Here is a 22,995-nt window from a genome sequence, read left to right on the forward strand (position 1 = left end):
TATCTATCTATCTATCTATCTATCTATCTATCTATCTATCTATCTATCTCTCTCTATCTATCTCTCTATATCTATATCTCTCTCTATCTATATCTCTCTCTATCTATATCTCTCTCTATCTCTCTCTATCTCTCTCTATCTCTCTATCTATCTATCTATCTCTATATAAAAAAAATATAAAAAAAGCAGTTGTGGCCTCACACTTCGATATGGATATGAATCACCCTACAGTAGGGGAGTGTTTTCCATCCAGGATGCCTCCAGGGTGCCTTTTGCAACAGCTGGGGACACCCTGGTTGGGAAACACTGCGGTAATGGGTAAAATACATAACCTCTACCATTACTAGTTAAAAAAAAAAATAATAATAATAAAAAATACAAAAAAAGTGTAGACCATAACAGCAATATCCAATTCTCATACTGGTTTATTAATATTACTATGATGTGGGAAAGTAATCTGTATGTGGAGATGCAGAGGATTTTAGAGCTTTGCTGAGAAATAAGGGAATACCGTAGCATAATGTACATCACGCAGAAAACAAAGAGCAAACATGCTAAGATGACCAAAGGAAAGAACATATATAAAGGAGGCGGTTTTTATGGTTTTAAATACAAAAGAAAAACATTTTACATAGTTATTTCCCCATAATTTACTTTATTCAACAATCTAGGAAGTTGGCTGCCATCAGGAGCTCCAGTGCGATCTCCGGCGCAATGGGAAACTCTGGGATTTCCGTAGAACTGTTTGTGTAACGGACTTTGTAGGTAAAGTACATGCAGACTTTAGACAGGACGTGAGACGGGATCTCTCTAAAATTCACTTCATTTGTTTCGTTTTCAGCAAACTGCCCTATAAAAAAAAGCAATAAGGAATAATTTTATGCAAATGGATGTTAAAATCCTATATAAAATATATAATAAATTGTACATAAGGTTAGTATTTATTGACAGATCAGCTTTGTCTTTGGTTCCAGATCACTTTACCTATTATGGCAATGTAAAACATGTTCAGAGATAGAAAGGATTATGTGTTATGTGGTCCAAGTCTGGGGTCAGGGAGACTACACTTATCTACATTAGATAAAATACAAAGCGAGATGTAAAAAAAAGGGGAGGAAAATATAAAAAAAAAATCTAAATACCTAGAGCTACAGGATAAGAAGAGCGATTAAAAATAAGGCTGAGTTCATATGCAGCAGCAAAACTGCACATTTTACAAGCCATTTTACCCCGGCCAAGGCTGCAGCCAGTGATTGGCTGAGGGGCCTGTTCCCTATGCTTTTTCCAATTCCCTTCAGGGTATAAAAACCCCTCCAGGACTAAGCCCTTTTACTAGGGTTTTCCCTTAAAATTTAACTTTAATTGTTTTCCACTAAAAGATTTAATGTGATAAGGTGCAAATAATATAAAATGTGTATTAAAAACCACAACCCTTATGTTGGTTTTTGGGGCCCTTCTGGGCCTCTTATAATTTGGAGCTGTTCTCATAGTAATTTCTCCCATGTCACCATTCCCATGGATCAACTACTTTATAATGGGTCCCTTCTTTGGGATCCTATGATTTACTCCTCAATCCAACTGAAGATTGCTGTTTAAAATTACGCACAATAGTGTTCCCCCAGACGTTTCGCCGGAAGGAACCGGCTTTATCAAGGTGCAGGACACTAATTTAGTGTCCTGCACATTGATAAAGTCGGTTCCTTCCAGCAAAACGTTGGGGGGGGACACTATTGTGCATAATTTTAAACAGCAATCTTCAGTTGGATTGAGGAGTAAAAACCAACATAAGGGTTGTGCTTTTAATACACATTTTATATTATTTGCACCTTATCACATTAAATCTTTTAGTGGAAAACAATAAAAGTTAAATTTTAAAGGGAAAACCCTAGTAAAAGGGCTTAGTCCTGGAGGGGTTTTTATACCCTGAAGGGAATTGGAAAAATAAATTTGTGTACCCTAAAGGGGGAATTGGAAAAGCATTGTTCCCTATGCTGACACAGACAGCAGGAAGTGCTGAGCTTTAAAGGGGTACTCCATTGGAGGAAAAAAAAAATTCTAAAATCAACTGGTGCCAGAAAGTTAAACAGATTGGTGAATTACTTCTATTTAAAAATTTTAATCCAGTACTTATCAGCTGGTATATGCTCCACAGGAAGTTCTTTTCTTTTTGAATTTCCTTTCTGTCTGACCACAGTGCTTTCTGCTGACACCTCTGTCCATTTTAGGAACTGTCCAGAGTCGAAGCAAATCCCCATAGCAAACCTCTCCTGCTCTAGACAGTTCCTGGTATGGACAGAGGTGTCAGCAGAGAGCACTGTGGTCAAACAGAAAAGAACTTCCTGTGGATCATACAGTAGTTGATAAATACTGGAAGGATTAAGATTTTTAAATAGAAGTAATTTACAAATCTGTTTAAATTTCTGGCACCAGTTGATCCTTACATTTTTTTTCCAGTGGAGTACCCCTTTAAGAGCAGGAATGGGGAGTATTTTGTTTTCTTTTTTAACCTGAGCCTTAGGCCTTATTCTGACGACGGAATCCCATTTCTGCTCCATGCAATTTGGGACAGATTGTACTAATATTCTGCCTCAACATTTACCTAAAATCAAAGCCCTATTGATTTCAATGGGAAGTCCTGACAAGGATTTAAAGGGGTACTCCAGTGGAAAACTTTTATTTTATTTTTTATTAATTATTATTAATAATAATAATAATTATTATAAATCAACTGGTGCCAAAAAATTTAACCGATTTGTAAATGACTATTAAAAAATATTAATCCTTCCAGTACTTATTAGCTGCTGTATGCTACAGAGGAAATTCTTTTGTTTTTGGATTTCTTTTCTGTCTGTCCACAGTGCTCTCTGCTGACACCGCTGTCCATTTTAGGAACTGTCGAAAGCAGCATATGTTTGCTATGGGGATTTTCTCCTGCTCTGGACAGTTCCTGACACGGACAGAGGTGTCAGCAGAGAGCACTATGGTCAGACAGAAATGAAATCCAAAAAAGAAAAGAACTTCCACTATAGAATACAGCAGCTAATAAGTACTGGAAGGATTAAGATTTTTTTTTAATAGAATTCATTTACAAATCTGGTTAACTTTTTGACACCAGTCGATTTACAAAAAAAATAAAAAAAAGTTTTCTACTTGAGTACCCCTTTAATTCCAGCTTTAAGAATTGACATGTCAATTGAGTCCTGAACTACAGCCGTCTATTAGATAAGTGTTGTTATGAGTTCAGGAATGAAAGAACAAGATAAATGGCTTAAACAGAACCTGTGATCAACCTAAAAAAATGTACATTTTGTTGTCATTAACCAGCTTAGGATGCCACGGTTATATACCTTTCTTGATATGCCCCTTCATTTCGGAGATATGTGGCTTTACATTTTGTCTGACAGATCAGGGAATCAGTCAGATGGGCAGGAACTCTGTTTTAATTATGGGAGTAACTATTAGGGGATGGTTGAGATTATAAAATCAGGGGGTGTTTAAATGGGAACTGTCAGATCCAAAAACTTTTATATGTTGTTACTGATGAAAATTAAATACCTTTTGTAATATGGTTTACATTTTTTTTAAATGTTTAATAAAGAAACGGCTCCTGAAAATCCCACCACTAGGGGTTCCCATACCTACTGGGGCACTAACCAGTCCTAAAGCAGCATCAGGCTTGTCTATGAGTTATGGACAAGAGATGATACATGGACAAGGCTGAATAAGCAGACACACCTGTCGCCGCCCCCTTCCCCTGAGAGGATTTCTAACATTGTGAGCTAATGAAAAGAGGTATTTTTTATAATAAATATGTGATAGAGGCATAAAGGAGTACTCTGGGATAAGAAAACTTATCCCCTATCCTAAGGATAGGGGACAAGTTTCAGATCGCTGGGGCCCCAGTGGTTGGACCCCGGCACTCAGCCACAAAGGGGGAGTGTACGAACACCGCATGATGTGGCAGCCTCCGCCATAGAAATGTATTGAGGGGGCGTGTCGGCCGCTGAGTCACGCGGAGGTCAAAACACTATTTCGGCAAAGAGCCGAGGGCCACGTACGGGAGATTGCGGGGGGCCCCAGCGGTTGGACCCCCTGCGATCTGAAACTTATTCCCTATCCGTTCATATCCCGGATTATTACATCAATGAGCATGTATGCCTAATGCTCAAACCTTGATTTTATAATCATGTCCATCACCTCTAGGGAAAGAATATGAAAAAAAGATAATTATAGATGACACTAAACTACCCCAATGTCCCTTAGCTGCTGCTTTATTGGCTCCTGTTCCTCTTCCTGGGAAGCTTTGTCCCCTGAGACAATCAGCAGTGCAGCCGTGCACTGCCCAGTCCGTGATTGGTTGAGCGAGTAGTTCTTGTTGAGATGACATCACTGGAACCAGAAGATGAGCAGGGACCAGAAACTGTCAAAACAGCATCTGAGGGGATTGGGGTAGGGAAGTTTTGTTTATTTTTTTACCCCTCCTCCGGCCAAATAGCTTGGATACAAGTAGCTATTGGGCAAAGTATGGTGCTGCTCTGCCAGTCATATATATATCTCATGCCGAAGCCAAATACTCATTATTTGTCACCAAGATATGGTCATCTTTTTCCCTTACACAGTCAGATTATAATTTATTTAATGATATGATGGAGCTGTGTATGGTGTTGTACATAGCATATCGTGTAGTATTTAATACTATTAAAGTAACCAAAATATACTCTATACAAGTGATTACAATATGGTGAAATGCCAATTTATGACTTAAAAGGGGTACTCCAGTGGAAAACTTTTTTTCCCCAAATCAACTAGTGCCAGAAAGATAAACAGATTTGTAAATTACTTCTATTTAAAAATCTTAATCCTGCCAGTACTCATCAGCTGCTGTATGATCCACAGGAAATTGAGCAGAGAGCACTGTGGTCAGACAGAAAAAAATACTCAGGTTCCTCTGGAGCATACAGCAGCTGATAAGTACTTGAAGGATTACAATTTTTTGATAGAAGTAATTTACAAATCTGTTTAACTTTTTGGAACCAGTTGATTTGAAAAATAAAAATTTGTTTTCCACTAGAGCAGTGTTTCCCAACCCAGTCCTCAAGGCACACCAACATTCCGGGTTTTTTCAGTTACTCCATTGGAATAGAACAGGGAAAATTTTAAATCCTGGACTGTTGGTGTGCCTTGAGGACTGGGTTGGGTTGGAAACACTGCACTAGAGTACCCCTTTAAAAATTGAGGGGAAAAAAAAAAGGATCCCAAAAACAAAAATAAAATAGAATCACACATACCTGGACCACTCAACATGGCCTTTATTGTTCCAGATGTCAAAGCATGTTCCCTTTTAACAATGAACTCATGACCATCAGAGGAAATAAGTTTTACATACATAGCATCAGGCCCTTCACAGCCGCCATATGTCTTCTCTTCACCGTCTGGAAACACATATTATTGCAAATCACTTCACAGCACTAAGAAAATAACTAATAAGATGTTATTATCCATTTATCAACTGATCTCCACAGGAATTTGAGCTCTATAAATTGTTAGGCCAAGTAGGCAATGTGGAAACTCTGGAAAGAATTTCTGCCGGATATCCTGTGGGTGGCGCTAGGATCACGTGGACTGTATTGTCGTCCCCACAGATGGCAATGCATTTCAGAGCAGATCGACCGAATGATCCGCTGAGAAATACACTGCCATCTATAGGGACGGCAATGCAGTCTACGCAGTCGTTGTGCCGCCCACAGGATATCCGGTGGAAATTTCCTCCTAAGATTCTGCCGTGTGAACCCGGCCTTAAGTCTTTAAAAAGTAACGTGTCCTATTAAAAATGTAGTCCCATCTGCAGGTATCTTGTCATAGAACAGTAGTAGCTCAGTAGATTGTTATGTAGTTTTGTGGCAAATGTTCCAGAATAACAATTCATTTATTTATAAGCCTCTAGGCTCATTCTGAGCCAAGTAGGCATGTGAACGGTCCTACTCAGCGATTAACAGCTTGCTATACACAAAGAGCTGTCAGTCACTGAGCAGGACCACCCACAGGACTACTTAGCTCATTCTGAGCTGAGACTTACATGAACAAACAAGTTATCTTGGAACGTTTCCTACAAAACTATGGTGAAGATTTATCAAAACCTGTGCAGAGGAAAAGTTTTGCCAGTTGCCCATAGCAACCAGATTGCTTCTTTCATTTTTCAGAGGACTTTTTAAAAATGAAAGAAGTGATCTGATTGGTTGCTATGGGCAGGTTTTAATACATCTCCCCTATAGCTCGATCTTCTCACCTCCTCCTAACATGCTGCCTGAAGATTGGTCTGCGTTTTAAATGTGACAGGTTTCCTTTAATAACAAGTTCGGTAAACTTAAGCCAACCTAAAACACACTACAAAGACATTTGATCTGTAATATATTTGATCTGTGAATCTGTTTGTCAAAAATAACTCCTGGAGGAAAGAAAACTCTAAAGTCTTGGCCACAAAGGGTCTCACTTCCATGCAATCTGCTGTTAAAGGGGTAGTCCGAGGAACTAAACCCATAACCCATCCTTTCCCTCTCATCAATCTATTTAATTGTCTAACTATCGTTCATTAGCTACTTAGAGCAGTTTTCCCTCATTGGTTGTCAGTTACATGCATGACGTGAGGGAATTACATAATCCAGTCATTCATTCTGTCTCTGTCCAAATCCCTCTCTGAAAGCAGCCCCCACCCTCCTGCTGAGAGATACAGACTGGTGTCTGCCTTGTACTGATGAATGAGAAGCAAGAAACGGGGGTACTTGGGGGGGGGGGGTCATGCTCCCTTTAGCTGGGATGTGTGTGCAGCTTAAGCCAATCGGACACTACATTTCTGTCTGCTCACAGAGCAGGAGGGTAGGGGCTGGCAGAGCAGAGCTGCAATGATAGGCAAGGGGACAGAAGGATGGCAAAAGAAATCAAGCAGCCAAAGGAGACAACATAAGCCTTGCACATATCAGGCCGGATGGTTTATAGGGAACATATCCACGTAGTGTGGTGACTTTGGAGCTTTTCATCTTATATATACACACACACACTTTCCTGGAGTACCCCTTAGAATGTTTGTTGTTAGTGGAATTTTGCCTATAGAATCAGACAGACAGACCAGGACACATAACAGGCAATGGTGGTGGGGTTTAACTATTGCTATGTGCAGGAGAGGAGGAAGGGCGATCCTCAGGTGTGTAACTGCAAACCTGCCTCTGCCAGCAGATTCTCAATGTCTCCGAAATGTAAATTAACACTTCCTCATCTCAGCACCAGTTCAGTGCTCACTGTAACCTATTTTTTGCTGTGCTGTTGCTATTTATTTCATTTCTGCTCAAATAGCAGCTTGTAAAACCAGTGCATCAATAACCCATTCCTACAAGAGAATGATAAATAGCTGGACACCATGGAGGAGCTCTTAAGGGCTCAATAACAGCAGTAAGGGCCCAAAAGTCATCACTCTAAAGGTTTAATATAATAAAAACAGGCAGGTTTTTAAAAATATTTTCAAATGGCAGGTATGTTTTCATTATTTTAAAGAAGTCCCCAAATACATGTTTCACATGTACCGTGTGAATCATTGGTTACTAACACCCCAGGCAACAACAAATTCCCCTGCAGAGTTGTATAAGAGGTGACCAAAAGGACTCCCCAGGGGTGTGGAAATTTTATAAAAAACTACTTGTCCACGGGACTAAAATGGAGCAAAATCTACTTGTCCCTCATGACGATCCACTTGTCCGGGCCAATTTTTGCTTTTACACTCTCATTTTTTACTCCTCGCCCTATAATAGCCATAACTACCTACTATAATGACACCTTTTAATTTTTCAATAACATATTCTCCGAACCAAAAATATATATATATTAAGGGAAGTGAAATTGAAATAGTAAAAGAGAATTTTGCAGATTTGATGGTTTTCTTTTCTGCGCCATTTACCTTGTGGTTGAGGTAACATGTTAGTTTTATACTTTAGGCGCCTGATTACAGCAATACCAGATTTGTATAATTTACGTCATGTTTTACTAATTCTGGACTTTTTCAAATTTTTTTAATTGCCATTTTTTAACCCCTGTAGCTTTATTTTTTTTTCACATACCAGGCTGTATGAGGGCTCATGTCTTGCGCCATAATCAGTTTTTTGTATCGGTATCATTTTGGTATTGATCTGACTTTTTAATCGCTTTTTAACTTTTTTTTTCTGGGATATTATAAAAATTGCAAATCTGTGGTTTGGTATTTTTTTACATTTACCGTACGGGATACATAATGTTATATTTTCATAGGTTGTACAATTACGCACGAAGCAAATATACCAAATATGTTTATTTTTATTATGTTTGCATGTTTTTATATAGGAAAAGGGGGTGATTTGAACTTTTAACATGGAAGGGGTTAATGCAGCGGTCTTCAAACTGTGGCCCTCCAGATGTTGCAAAAGTTTTGTAACATCTGGAAGGGCACAGTTTGAAGACCACTAGGTTAATGTGTGTCTTTCAAACTTTTATTAAAACTTTTTTATTTTATTTATTTTTTTACACTTTATTACACTTATAGGAGGAATCATTAGATTCCTCAGACAGATGAATATAGTTCTATTGAACTCTATTAATCTGTAAGCTCTGTGATCCATTGATAGAGCCTAGTCCAGCCAGGATCTATCAATGACAGAGCCGGGACAGGAGGAAGCAGAGGTGAGTCCTCCGGCTACCTCCATAGTGGATCACCCCCCCTGCGATCGCGCTGCGGGGGGGGGGGGCGATCCACCCCACTAGCCCACCAGGGAGCATTCACATCTCCCTTTAGACGCCGCTGTCAGCGGCGATCTAAAGGGTTAATAGCCAGCCACGGCGATCGCCGCATGCTGGCTATTAGCGGCGGCCCCCGGCTACTGTGACCAGCCGGGGGCTGCAGAGTATAAAGCGGGCAGGAATCCCGAGCCCGCTCCATACTCCTCTGTGAGCGCCGCAAGCATCTCCCCGTGCAGACGTGCGGGGAGCGAAGGCAGAGGAAGCAGGTCTGCACGGGGAGAAATAAGCCACGCCCCCTCATCTCCCCCGCACGTCTGCAGAGCAGGGGAGAGAAGACATACACAGCTTCTCATCTCCCCTGGTCTGCTTCAGAGGATACAGGCTGCAGCGTATGGAGCGGGCAGGAGTCGGGAGCCCGCTCCATACAGACTGCAGATCGATGCCGCACTTGTCAGGTCCGGCCCTGCTTGCCCGAAGCCGGGCTAAGGGCCGGACAAATTCACCTGCCCGGCGCCCAAAACTGCTAGTCCCGGGCATCGGGCGATAGAAATTCCACATCCCTGACTCCCCCTACTCTATTCAGTGAAGGATGACTCCCCCTAATCAGCCCGCACCACAGACATCCGAGAGCTCATTACTTCCATTTAAGATAATTACCCTACTTTACAAATTAAATAAAGGAGAAAGAAGGTACCATGAAGAAAGTAAATACATTATTTTCAAATATGCTGTATAACAAAATGTACAGAAAATACTGAACCTACCCATTCTGATGATATATCTTCTGAATAAATATTCCTAAAGAGAAACAAAAATATAACACTTAATATAATTTATATAATATATTGATGTAGATTTATATACTATTACCAAATGGGCACTCATTAAAATAAAATTTGATATGTTATACCTTATTAAAAAAATAAAAATCTTTCTAATATATTTGTTTAAAAAATAAAAAAGTAGTTATAACAGTTTTTTTTTATCTTTGAAATGCTGACCACTAGGTGTCTCCCTACTGGTCCAGCATGCATTCAACCCCCCTCCCTCCTCACGAGTTCGGACCGCTGCTGGCCAGGCAGTGGTCCCATCCCAGGAAATGACATCAGACCACAGCTCGCTCTCGCCCTGTATATATACAAAAAAAAAAAAAAAACAGCCAGAGAGCAAGCCCCGTGATCGTGCCGGCACACCTAATTTAAATATCCCCGCCCCCTGAATCTCCCCTTCTCCTCCTGTAACATTGATCTTGCTGTACGCAACCTCAGTGCAGCGCGAGCGGCCATAGAGAGAATGTATGTGCCTGCCCTCTGCTGAGTCTCTATGTGCGCTCCCGAGAGGGAACGCAGCTTAGAGGAGGGTGGACGGGGTCATGCTGGAACACCATTATTTTTTTACAGTGGATATTTATAGGGGCATATTAACAATATTGTTACATCAATACTGGTTAGAAGGTAGACAGTGCGTTACTTAGGACGGGGTCACTTTCCTGTGGGAGGGGGTTCATGGCCCCTCTCCAGGGTTGTGCTATGCTCCTAGTGAGCAGTTTTACTTGATTTTAAATGTCATTTTGTAACATAGTTCATAAGGTTGAAAAAAGACCAGAGTCCATCTAGTTCAACCTATAACCCTAATGAGTCCCTATTGAGTTGATCAAGGGGAAGGCAAAAAACCCTCATACTAGAGGTAAAAATTTCTTCCCAACTCCAAATATGTCATCAGAATAAATCCCTGGATCAACATTCTGTCCCTATAAATCTAGAATCCATAACCTGTAATGTTATTATTCTCCAAAAATGCATCCAGCCCTTTTTTAACTCTTTTACAGAGTTCACATTGACCACCTCCTCTGGGAAAGAATTCCACAGTCTCGCTGCTCTTACAGTAAAGAACCCCGTCTGTGCTGGTGTAGAAACCTTCTTTCCTCTAGATGTAGAGGATGCCCCCTTGTTATAGATACAGTCCTGGGTATAAATAGATCATGGGAGAGATCTCTGTACTGCCCCCTGATATATTTATACATAGTTATTAGGTCTCCCCTAAGCCTTCTTTTTTCTAAACTAAATAACCCTAATTCTGATAATCTTTCTGGGTACTTTAGTCCTCCCATTCCCCGTATTACTCTGGTTGCCCGTCTTTGAACCCTCTCCAGCTCCACTATATCTTTCTTGTACACTGGTGCCCAGTACTGTATACAGTATTCTATGTGTGGTCTGACTAGTGACTTGTACAGCGGTAGAATTATTTCCTTGTCATGGGCATCTATGCCCCTATTGATGCACCCCATGATTTTATTTGCCTTGGCAGCAGCTGCCTGACACTGGTCACTACAGCTAAATGTATTATTAACTAAGACCCCTAAGTCCTTTTCCACGTGAGTCGTCCCAAGTGTTCTCCCATTTAACATATAACCCTGTCCCGGATTTTTCCTTCCCATGTGCATTACCTTACATTTATCAGTGTTGAACCTCATCTGCCACTTCCCAGCCCAAACCTCTAACCTATCCAGATCCATTTGTAACAGTGCACTGTCCTCTATTGTGTTTACTGCTTTACAGAGTTTAGTATCATCTGCAAAGATTGCTACTTTACTATTCAACCCCTATACAAGGTCATTAATAAATATATTAAATAGAACAGGACCAAGACTGACCCCTGTGGTACCCCACTAGTAACAGTCACCCAATCAGAATAAGTACTATTAATAACCACCCTGTTTCCTATTACTGAGCCAGTTTATTACCCACATTCTCCCCCAGACCAATCCTTCCCATTTTATGCACCAATCTTTTATGTGGCACCGTATCAAATGCTTTGGAAAAATCCATATATACGACATCCAGCGATTCCCCCTGGTCCAGTCTGGAGCTCACATCCTCATAAAAGCTGATCAGGTTAGTTTGACAGGGCCGATCCCTCATAAAGCCATGCCGATATGGAGTCATACATTTATTTTTATCAAGATACTCCAAAATAGCATCCCTTAGAAAACCCTCAAACAATTTACATATAACGGAGGTCTGTAATTCCCGGGGTCACCTTTTGTCCCCTTTTTAAAGATTGGCACCACATTTGTCATGCACCAGTCCTGTGGAACAGTCCCTGTTACTATAGAGTCCCTGAATATTAAAAATAGAGGTCTGTCTATTACATTACTTAATTCCTTTAGAACACAGGGGTGAATGCCATCTGGACCTGTTGATTTGTCTATTTAGATTTTTTTGTAGGCGGCACTGTACTTCTTCCTGGGTTAGACAGGTGACCTGTACTGGGGATTTTACCTTATCTCGCTGTATTTCACCTGGCATTTCATTTTGCTCGGTGAATACAGTGAAGAAGAATTTGTTTAGTATATTAGCTTTTTCCTGATCCCTGTTTATAATTTCTTCCTCATCATTTTTAAAAGGGCCAGCACTTTCATTTTTGACCTTTTTGCTATTCATATAGTTAAAGAACATTTTGAGGTTAGTTTTACTCTCTTTGGCAATTAGTCTTTGTCTTTTTGCGGCTTTTATCTGTATTTTACATATTTTAACTTTTTCTCTATAGCTTTTTAATGCTTCTTCACTGCCAGCCTGTACTTTTACAATAAATATGTGATGTTATTATAGGTTTTGGATATTTATATGTGCAATAAAATACCGATTTGTATTTATAATACTATAGTGGTGTGCACTTTCTTCAGTGTTAGCCTATCTTTGTAGTTTGTGTTGTATTACAGTCTAGCACTATAAAATGAGCCAAGCATGTCTGTCCCTAACCTGCTGAAACATTATTATGCCGCCAGGTTATCCCAATTGTCCTTTGATAATGCGGTACGGGGGGCTCCCCTCTGAGTGTCTCTTGAATTGGAGCTGATTAAACCCTACTCCCTACCTGCTCTCATGTGGTCCTCATCCTCTGTGGCCCATCTGTTTCCCTCTTCGGCCCGCATAGTCCTGCATTCTCTTGCTCTGTGGTGACAAGTCCACTTTTGTTTTTCTCTCCAGTCTAACCCTTCCCCTCTTGTTCCTCTCTTCCATAAACCCTTTTTTCTCCCCTGGTCTCTGTCCCGATTACTTTTCCTGGTGGGCGGTCCAACGCTTAACCCCTTTGGCTGATTTCTTGGTGAATAAGAGGCTCACCTCTCACTCTAAGTTTGTTGTATGGTACCATCCCCCTGCTTCCGAATCTTTTCAGATTCTCCAGATTTTTCCTTTTATAAGTGCAATTACTCCGGCTGGAATTTCTGTTTGCCCTGTGATGATGGAATCCTCTGTCCGTTATTCCCCTCTTTGTCCTGGCTTCCTCTCAGTCCTCTGTGCCCACTTGAACTATCCCCCCTTGGGTCAGAAATTGCCTTTTATGACTCAATGGGAGGATGATTCTCAGTTTACCTGGGATTTACCGAGGTGGCAAGCTTGTTGTGAAGTCTTGTGCAAGGGTAGTTGGCAGGTCTCCCTTACGGAGACCTCCTTGAAAATTCTTCATAGGGCGTACTATGTACCTTCCTGTCTTCATTCTATGTTCCCATCTTCCTCCCTGCTGTGCTTCTGAGGGTGTCCCCAAATGGTGACTATGCATCATACTTGGTGGGGATGCTCTAAGGCACATGCTTATGGAAGAGAATAGTGGATCTGCTTAGAGACAACTGGCATTTCTTGTCCTTTTACCCCTGTGCTTTGTCTGCTTGGTGATAGGCCTCCCGTATGTCTTTTAGGGTATTCAAATTTTGGAATTTGGAAGCAGCAAGAGTTATTTTTTGAGGCTGTGCCCTCCAGGGTGTACACTATGGGAGAGATTTCTCAAAACCTGTGGAAAGGAAAAGTTGCCCATAGCAACCAGTCAGATCACTTTCATTTTGCAAAGGCCTTGTCAAAAATGAAAGACGCAATCTGATTGGTTGCAATTGGCAACTTTTTCCTTTGCACAGGTTTTGATAAATCTCCCCATATAAGTCTCTCAGAAAAGTTATCTGCCATGAGGGAAGATGGGGTGGCCTTTTTCCAATGGGTGTGGGACCCATGGCTTTCTTCCTCTTATTGTCTTGATCTTAGATATTGTATGTCTCTTTATTGAATGATGTACTTCTCGGTTCTATTCTGTAAGTTTATCATTTGGTATGCTTTATATTATTGTTCCATTATGAAAAAGTTTTTCGTAATGACAGTGCCTCTTTAAGTGCCGTAGTAGCCTTTTAAAGGGTTACTCCGCTCCCCAGCGTCCGGAACATTGAGTTCCGAAGGCTGTGTGCGGGCTTCTGTGTTCACGCCCGCCCCCTCAATGCAAGTCTATGGGAGGGGGCGTGACCACCGTCGCACCCTCTTCCCATAGACTTTCATTGAGGGGGCAGGCAGTGACGTCACAAGGGGGCGGGCGTGATCGCGGAAGCCGGCACAGAGTGTTCGGAACTCAATGTTTCAGATGCTGGGGAGCTGAGTAACCCTTTAATGCTTTTGAATACTAAGACATTTTAATTTTAATTCCAGACTCTGCAGAAAGAATGAACATGTTTATTCTTTCAGTGGAATCCTTTTGGAAATGCATTACTATGGAGATGTGCATTTTCGAGGGGTCCTAGCGTCCAGGACGGCCGCCTGAAAAAATTTGCCATTTAAATGAGCCCTGTGGGTTCAGCCCTTTTCTGTTTCAGAATAACTGTGCCCCAGTGCACAAAGTAAGATCTACAACCACCACCTTTGGGATGACCTAGGGAGAGTGCAGATTGTGATTAGGAATCAACCGATTATTGGTTTGGCCGATATTCACGATTTTGGACGTTATCTGTATCGGCAATTACCTTGTCGATAATGCCCTGGCCAGAGACCGCCGCCCCATTGCCTCCCCTATCCATGGTTTTATAATTACCCGTTCCCGGGGTCCACACTACTTCTGGCTCCTGTGGCGTCCTGCGCTATTGCTATGCGCTGCGCAATGACAAGTGATGTCCTCAACAAAAAGTCACCGTCAGTGCGCACAGTAACAGCTCAGAACGCCGCCGAAGCCAGAAGTAGCGCGGACCCCGGAAACAGGTAATTATAAAACTGGGGATAGGAGAGACAATGGGGCAGTGGCGGTGGTTGGACTCAGGACCGGCAGGGGTAGAGAAGCAGGCGGGGCGTTCAGCGGAGGTGGTGGTTGGACTCAGGAGGACCCCAGGACAGGCAGGGGGAGAGAAGCAGGTGACGGCAGTGGTCTCTGGCCCTGCAAAAGCGCTGCAGTACATTGATTTCGGCTATCGGCCTGAAAGTTCACAGATTATAGGTGTCGGCGCTAAAAAAAAAAAATCAATATCGGTTGATCCCTAATTGTGACCAGATCCTCTCATCCAACCTCAGTATCGGACCTCTCAGAAATCCTCTTCTGGTTGAAAGGGCAAAAATTCACAGAAACCTCCAAAATCTTGTAGGAAAACTGTATAAAAGAGTGGGAGCAGCTCCATATAATGTCTATGGATACATAATGGGATGTCCTAACAGTGGTGTCCAATCCATAAACCTCAAGATGTAGTAAAACTACAACTGCCTGCATGACAACGGCTGTCCGGACATGCTGGATATTGTAGTTTTGCAGCTTAGGTACTTGTCACAGTATAGCTCAGTGGTCCCAAATCCACGAACCTCCAGATGTTGCACAGGTGTCCTGCCATACTGGGAGTTGTAGTTTCACAACAACTTAAGGTCGACAGATGTGAGACTAATCTCCTATAAACTCCTGTAGGTGTAATATGGAGGTGGCCCTTTACTTACATACAGTATATAGCAGTAGTATATAGCAGTTTGTAGGACAATGGAGAAGAAGATAAAACAAAATAGTAAACACAGATCATGTAAATAGGTTGGATACAGCTTTGTATAGATCTTGATCTATATTATAGTTCTAAGAAAGAACGTATTACAGAGGAGGCTGAAACATTGTAACAACAGCACAGATGTGATACACCTCGGGTATATACAACCCCGCCGGATAATCCCCCCACATAACGCAGCCACTTACCCACCGGGCACCGTTTCTCCCACCACAGGCTCGGGGACCACCTAGCGACGGCAGCCCAATCACTTCCGGAAGGTCTCGGCCCTGCAGCGGAACCGGAAATACGTCACCCGGAGTCCGCTGTAACGTTCCTATGGTTACCAGGGTGACGACTAGTCTAAACTTTTCACTGTAAAGCAGCCAGGAGGGTGACGTAGACGTTACGTCATAACATTGCAACACAGAACTACCGCATTATGTGTATACAGTTAACGTTTATTTTTAGCAACACTATATCTACCAACAAGGTATAGGCGCTGTCACGTGACATAATTGTCATATCAGTGTTCTCTAACCTTTGACCCTCCAACTGTTTGAAAACTACATTTCCCATCATGCTCGGGACAGCCGAGCCACAGGATAGGAAACACTCCAGATATAACCTACTCAGCATCTACCTACTACATCCGGGACATAGAACAGTAGCCCGGGAGGCAGCTGAATGAGAGGCGCTGTACATCCGGGTCACGGGCGCAGAGGACGAAGATGCTACGGGTGGCAGTCTGCTGGGGGCGAACACCGGCGCTAGGGGCGCTGTGCAGGACGGCGGGTGTGGGGGTCGGGAATACACGGCTCGGTCTCCCTATCCTCTCCCTCAGAGCACCGTGCAGTGCTCCGCCGGGGAGACAGGTGAAGCTGACATTGGATGTACTGTGGTGTAATGAAGGGGGACTCCACCTGTCACGTGATATGTCAGCCTCCTGTGCTATTGTACTGGTGGTGTAATAAAGGGGGCTCCACCTGTCACGTGATTGTAATGGGGGGGGGGGGATATATTACCACTAGAGTTGCGTGAACTTACAGTAAATTGGCTTGTAGCGTACCTCGTGGCTTGGTGTTGATTACTTTGGTCTGCATAAATTATATCCGCTTTCCAAGGGCTCCGGTTGCCTGGAAACGTCCGGTATGACAGTCTTAGGCCTCTTTCACACTATGAAATTGTTCCGTTTAGGAACTTCCGTCAGAAGTTCCGTCACTATATTGGTGAAACCCGGCCGTTACAAAACCCCTGACGGCCGTGACTAAATCGCATTGCAGCCTATGGGGTTTTGTAACTGCCCGTTTGCACCCGTATATGCCCGTAATTCATTACGGACGTTATACGGTGACGGGACATCGTGGCAGAAAAATTACTGCTTGCAAGTTTACTGTAAGTTCACACAACTGTAATTGCCACCTTACTATACTTATTACTTACTATTACCAGCACATTGATACTGAATAAATACCACTAATATACAGAGCAATTTTCCCTCAATGCATTCACCATATAGTGGTAGATACCAGCTGTACACAGGATCTGTACACCATATAAGTGATTGTTTACAGGACATCGTAGGGGTATGTACCAGGTGTACACAGGATCTGTATACCATACAGTCATGGTCGTAAATATTGGCACCCCTGAAATTGTTCAAGAAAATGAAGTATTTCTCACAGAAAAGGATTGCAGTAACACATGTTTTGCTATACACATGTTTATTCCCTTTGTGTGTATTGGAACTAAACCAAAAAAAGGGAGGGGAAAAAAAAAAGCAAATTGGACATAATGTCACACCAAAATCAAAAAATGGACATGACAAAATTATTGGCTTCCTTAACATAATATTTGGTTGCACACCCTTTGGAAAAAATAACTGAAATCAGTCACTTCCTATAACCATCAATAAACTTCTTACACCTCTCAGCCGGAATGTTGGACCACTCTTCCTTTACAAACTGCTCCAGGCCTCTCTTATTGGAAGGCGCCTTTTCCCAACAGCAATTTTAAGATCTCTCCACAGATGTCCAAAGGGATATAGATCTGGACTCATTGCTGGCCACTTCAGAACTCTCCTGCACTTTGTTGCCATCCATTTCCAGGGGCTTTTTGACAGATGTTTGGGGTCATTGTCCTGCTGGAAGACCCAATATCTCGGACGCAAACCCAGCTTTCTGATACTGGGCTGTACAGTGCGACCCAAAATCTGTTGGTAATCCTCAGATTTCATGATGCCTTGCACACATTCAAGGCACCCAGTTCCAGAGGCAGCAAAACACCATTGAACCTCCACCATATTTCACTGTAGGTACTGTGTTCTTTTCTTTGTAGGCCTCATTCCATTTTTGGTAAACAGTAGAATGATGTACTTTACCATAAAGCTCTATCTTGGTCTCATCTGTCCACAAGACGTTTTCCCAGAAGGATTTTGGCTTACTCAAGTTAATTTTGGCAAAATGTCTTGCTTTTTAATGTCTCTGTGTCAGTGGGGTCTTCCTGGGTCTCCTGCCATAGCGCTTCATAGTTCGTGCTGACACTGATGTTCCCTGAGCCTGCAGGACAGCGTGAATATCTTTGGAACTTGTTTGGGGCTGCTTATCCACCATCCAAACTATCCTTTGTTGACACCTTTCATCAATTTTTCTCTTCCGTCCATGCTTAGAGAGATTAGCTACAGTGCCATGGGTTGCAAACTTCTTGATAATGTTGCGTTCTGTGGACAAAGGCAAATCTAGATCTCTGGAGATGGACTTGTAACCTTGAGAGAGTTGATATTTTTCCACAATTTTGGTTCTCAAGTCCTCAGACAGTTCTCTTCTCCTCTTTCTGTTGTCCATGCTTAGTGTGGCACACACAGACACACAATGCAAAGACTAAGTGAACTTCTCTCCTTTTTATCTGCTTTCAGGTGTTAATTATTTTTTTTTTTTTATGTTGCCCACACCTGCTACTTGCTCCAGGTGAGTTTAAAGGAGCATCACATGCTTGAAACAATCTTATTTTTCTCACAATTTTGAAAGTGGGCCAATAATGTTGTCCAGCCCATTTTTGGAGTTTGGTGTGACCTTATGTCCAATTTGCTTTTTTTTCCCTCCCTCTTTTTGATTTAGTTCCAATACACACAAATTGAATAAACATGTGTATAGCAAAACATGTGTTACTGCAATCCTTTTCTGTAAGAAATACTTTCAGGGGTGCCAACATTTTGCGGCCATGACTGTATAAGTGAATATATACAGGACCATATAGAGGTAGATACCAGCTGTACATAGGATCTGTATACCAGATAAGTGATTATATACCAGACAATATAGAGGTAGATGCCAGCTTTACACTGGATCTGTATAACATATTAGTGATTATACTGTATACAGGACCGTATAGAGTAGATACCAGCTGTACACAGGATCTTTATACCATATGTGATGATATACAGGACAATATAGAGGTACATACCAGATGTACACAGGATTTGGGAACCATATAAGTGATAAGTTATATCTGACTCTCAGGTTCCGTAAATTTACGGTAAATTGACTCGTAGTGTTCCTTGTGGCTTGGCCGTTGATTACTTTACTTTAGTATGCATAAATTAGTTCAGCTTTCCAAGGGCTCCGGTTGCCTGGAAAAGGTGGATACAGTCCTAGGAGATCTAAGACTGTCATCCCTTGGAATGAGATCTAAGACATGTCTAAGCCCTTGAAAAGCTGAACTAATTTATGCACACTAAAGTAATCAACGGCTGAGCCACGATGTATGCTACGAGCATATAGAGTAGATACCAGCTGTACACATGATATGTATACCATATAAGTGATTATATACTAGACAATATAGAGGTACATTCCAGCTTTACACAAGATGTGTATAATATATTAGTGATTATACTGTATACAGGACCGTATAGAGTAGATACCAGCTGTACACCGGATGTGGAAACCATATAAGTGATAACAGTTATATCTGTTGACTCTCGGTGACGTCTTCTCTGATCTTAGTGGTTCACTTTTGCTTTTTTCTCCATCTGGCCCAGGTCATCTTGAAGACTTCTCCCAGCCAAAAAAAATTCTTTACACAATCCGCCAGACAAGCGTGTTGGGCTTCTTGCTTTAGTACAACCTGACCTCTATACAAACTCCCCGTGTGCATTGCCCCACACTTACTCCTTCCTTTTGTCACACTGACATTCTTTCCCTGCCCCCTTCCTTACACTGAATGCTCTCCATGGCTACACCATCTCTTACAGACTGTCCCAGTCAGAACGATCTTCCTCCCACCCAGCGGTCGTTCCGCCAATTGAAGCAAAGACAGGCTCCCTCGGAACACCTGGATAGTGATGTAATGTCTCAGTGCGCACTGCAACCTGGGAAAACCAGGTTTTGTATTCTGTAAAAAAAAAAAAAAAAAAAAAAAAACAAAACATTGGTGCAAAAATCACAATTGCAAGACCCCCAATGAAACACAGATACAGACACTATATTATGAACTACACTAACTTTACAGCCCCTGTAGCATAGTCTAGTAAGAAATAAAATAGAAACCCGGAATACCCCTTTAATATCTGTTGGCTAAACCGAAGCGTTAGCCTTCGCCTGTGAGATAGATATGTCATGAGAAAAATAATTTCTTTATATGATGTATATTCCAGCTTTAATACTCTTTTATAGCTTTTATTTATTTTTTGGTAATTTCTCTACAATAGGTTTCTGTACCAGATGTGAAGTTTGTTCGTTTCATCAGCACATCCTCCACTCCCCAAAACCATGAGCAGGACAGACTAATTTATATTGGAAATCTGGGAACAGCGGTGCTTGGTAGGTTCTAATTCTATGCAGTCACAAAGCTGATATAACCTAAGTCTCTCCACTTGACTGTGCTCATCCTACTTGACTTCTGCCAGCAAATAGTAGGTGTAAGGATGAATTTGTATGCTGCAGATTTGTTGTGAAAAATTTCTGTGACAGTTCCGTATAAGGGTTGGAGAAATCAATGTGCTTGCTGCCAGATCTCCCCTTTCTGATGAATGGAAATCATTTTAAGTCATTCATATTATACACATATGTCAAGTGTGAATATACCCTCCAAGTCCTGTTTCAAAGTAGTGGGTAAGAATAACACTGCAGTATTGTTGAGGTTTTTGTATATGACCTGTGTGTTTATTGTCTTGGGCACACAAAGTACTGCAGTTTTCATGCTAAATTTCAAAATGCTGATCCTTCGTTGTCCAAATGATACCATCCATTTCCAAACAGCAAAGTATATATGGCACAATAAACAGTCAATTGCCTGTTGTGGACATATCCAGATCATTCAGGGATCCCGATTACATCAACACGCATTTCATACTCTGTAAGACCTGAAAAGATTGTGCAACACATGTCAATGTGCTAGTGATGGTCAAACATGTCAGTATTTGTGTGTGTGTATATATATATATATATATATATAATGTGTGTGTGTGTTTTGTATATACTTTATTTGGGAATGGTTGGTATTCATCTTTCATTCCATAGGTATGATTTAGCATTGAATAGTGGAAATATGCTTTTAGTCAGAATACAATATCTAGATCTTGTTTTGTTGAGGATCCTCTCCTCTAGGGTAACTGGATTTTATTGGTGGGTATTTGTCCTTGTAATGTTTTTTTATTGTAAGGTTAGATCAGTAAATAAATTATAATATACTATTTCAGGTGTATGCTTTTGTTGGTTGGTTTGTAGGTTCAATTATAATGGGTATTCTAATTGTTATTGCTGCTAGTAGATTTGTATGTATTGACTGGTTGTTTTTTTCCCCTCTGGATCTTAAAGGGAAAATCCAGTACAGAACATCCCATATAAATGTGCACAGATTACTTTCTACTACAGCACAAAGCGGTGGCCAACACGCCCCTCCATGTATCTCTATGTAAGAGCCGAAGATACAGTGTTTGTGTATTTCCGGCTCTCCCATAGAGGTATATGTAGGGGCGTGGTGGCCACCCCTCCCTGACGTGGATGACAATAATCCGTACAAAGAGAGGTGGTCGCTCCGTGCATGAAGAGTGTTGGGATACCAGGTAGGAAATCTCTGAGGGTCGCAGTGGTCGGACCCCCCCCCCCCCCCCCCCGTATCCTGTGGATAGGGAATGAGATGTCCTGTACCGGAGTTCCCCTTTAAAAGAATGAACCTTAGATGTCCTTTTTTCTCAATGTTAATATAATATATATATGTATCTTTGTCCTCCATATAGGTGTCAAGTTCTTCTCCTACTCGACCAGCATGATCAGCTTGCTCATCCTACCGATGATTTTTGCAGAGTCTGGCATTGGTATAAACAGTCTTCCGTTGAAAATTGCTTTCCTTGGCATGGTTGGATTCTTCACCTTTATTACCCCTGTTACTTTGCATTTTGTAACAAAGGGATATGTTGTTCGCTTATATCACAACAAGGAGAAAGACCTTTATACTGCAATCACTTACAATGCCTTACTTAGAGAGAAAAGGACTGAGTTTTCTCCAGGGGATGTTGAAATACCCGGAATGAGCAAGATGTTCACAACTTTTTATGCTAAAAAGAAGTCAATGCTGATAAATCCAATGTTATTTCCTAATCCCAGTGATTATCAACATCTTATGGGCTATGATAAACCCTTCACGTTTAATTCAGAAGATCTAGATCCTGCCTCTAAGGAAAAATAAATCATGTTTGTAAAAGTGTCCTTTTTATTTAGGATGACTATATTTTTTCTTTTATCCAAGCAAAGTAGAGATGCCTCGGAACTGCTGTAGGTACACGATTTATAGCCTACAGAGCCTATAGAGTACTAAATCTCCTTGGCCGATCGATCCCACAGGGTATTAGGCAGTGCCCACTTAAATACAGTTTAGATCAATGACTGCACATCCATGCAGAAAATAAATATTAAGGGCACTTACCCATCTTCATAAAAACCTCTGGAATCTTTATTAATTTGGCAACAGCAGATACAAACAGTGCAGGTTAGGAATGGGCAGACTAGTAACCCACAGGGAACTCTTCCTAACCTGCATTGTTTGTATCTGCTGTTGCCAAATTAATAAAGATTCCAGAAGTTTTAATGGAGATGGGTAAGTGCCCTTAATATTTCTTTTTTACATGGATATTTTTGGTTGTGTTTTATGGCTCCTCCAACAATTAAAACCACACACACACACAAAGCTTCTCTAATCAGAATACAGCTATACTGAAAAACATGTACAGTTAATTTGGTAACTTTTTGGACCTTGGAAGTTAAACCTTTAGCCCAGTCTGAGGTCCCGAGTAGAGATGAGCGAACTTACAGTAAATTCAATTAGTTTCAAACTTCTCGGCTCGGCAGTTGATGACTTTTCCTGCATAAATGAGTTCAGCTTTCAGGTGCTCCGGTGGGCTGGAAAAGGTGGATACAGTCCTAAGAGACTCCTTCCTAGGACTGTATCCACCTTTTCCAGCCCACCGGAGCACC

The 22,995-nt window shown here is 41.6% G+C and overlaps 2 protein-coding genes across 5 annotated transcripts; one reads left to right on the forward strand and one right to left on the reverse strand.

Moving 5' to 3' along the window:
* Positions 1-407: 407 nt before the first annotated feature.
* Positions 408-15,858, reverse strand: ELOC (elongin C). 2 transcript variants are annotated; one of them, XM_056522167.1, is made up of 4 exons: positions 15,733-15,858; positions 9,522-9,555; positions 5,289-5,432; positions 408-850 (listed from the first exon to the last, which is right to left on the reverse strand). In XM_056522167.1, exons 2-4 carry the CDS (start codon positions 9,523-9,525, stop codon positions 660-662), a joined length of 339 nt encoding a protein of 112 aa, XP_056378142.1. In that variant the 5' UTR covers positions 9,526-9,555; positions 15,733-15,858; the 3' UTR covers positions 408-659. The 2 variants fall into 2 exon arrangements, with proteins under 2 accessions (XP_056378142.1, XP_056378143.1); XM_056522168.1 differs by having other exon boundaries at positions 15,737-15,856.
* On the forward strand, positions 15,823-22,225 carry TMEM70 (transmembrane protein 70). 3 transcript variants are annotated; one of them, XM_056522162.1, is made up of 3 exons: positions 15,823-15,874; positions 20,232-20,343; positions 21,762-22,225. In XM_056522162.1, exons 1-3 carry the CDS (start codon positions 15,863-15,865, stop codon positions 22,208-22,210), a joined length of 573 nt encoding a protein of 190 aa, XP_056378137.1. In that variant the 5' UTR covers positions 15,823-15,862; the 3' UTR covers positions 22,211-22,225. The 3 variants fall into 3 exon arrangements, with proteins under 3 accessions (XP_056378137.1, XP_056378136.1, XP_056378135.1); XM_056522161.1 differs by having other exon boundaries at positions 15,825-16,016; XM_056522160.1 differs by lacking the exon at positions 15,823-15,874 and adding an exon at positions 16,167-16,398.
* The last annotated feature ends 770 nt before the right edge of the window (positions 22,226-22,995 follow it).

The sequence above is a fragment of the Hyla sarda genome, chromosome 5 (assembly GCF_029499605.1).
Source record: "Hyla sarda isolate aHylSar1 chromosome 5, aHylSar1.hap1, whole genome shotgun sequence".
Classification (NCBI taxonomy): domain Eukaryota; kingdom Metazoa; phylum Chordata; class Amphibia; order Anura; family Hylidae; genus Hyla; species Hyla sarda.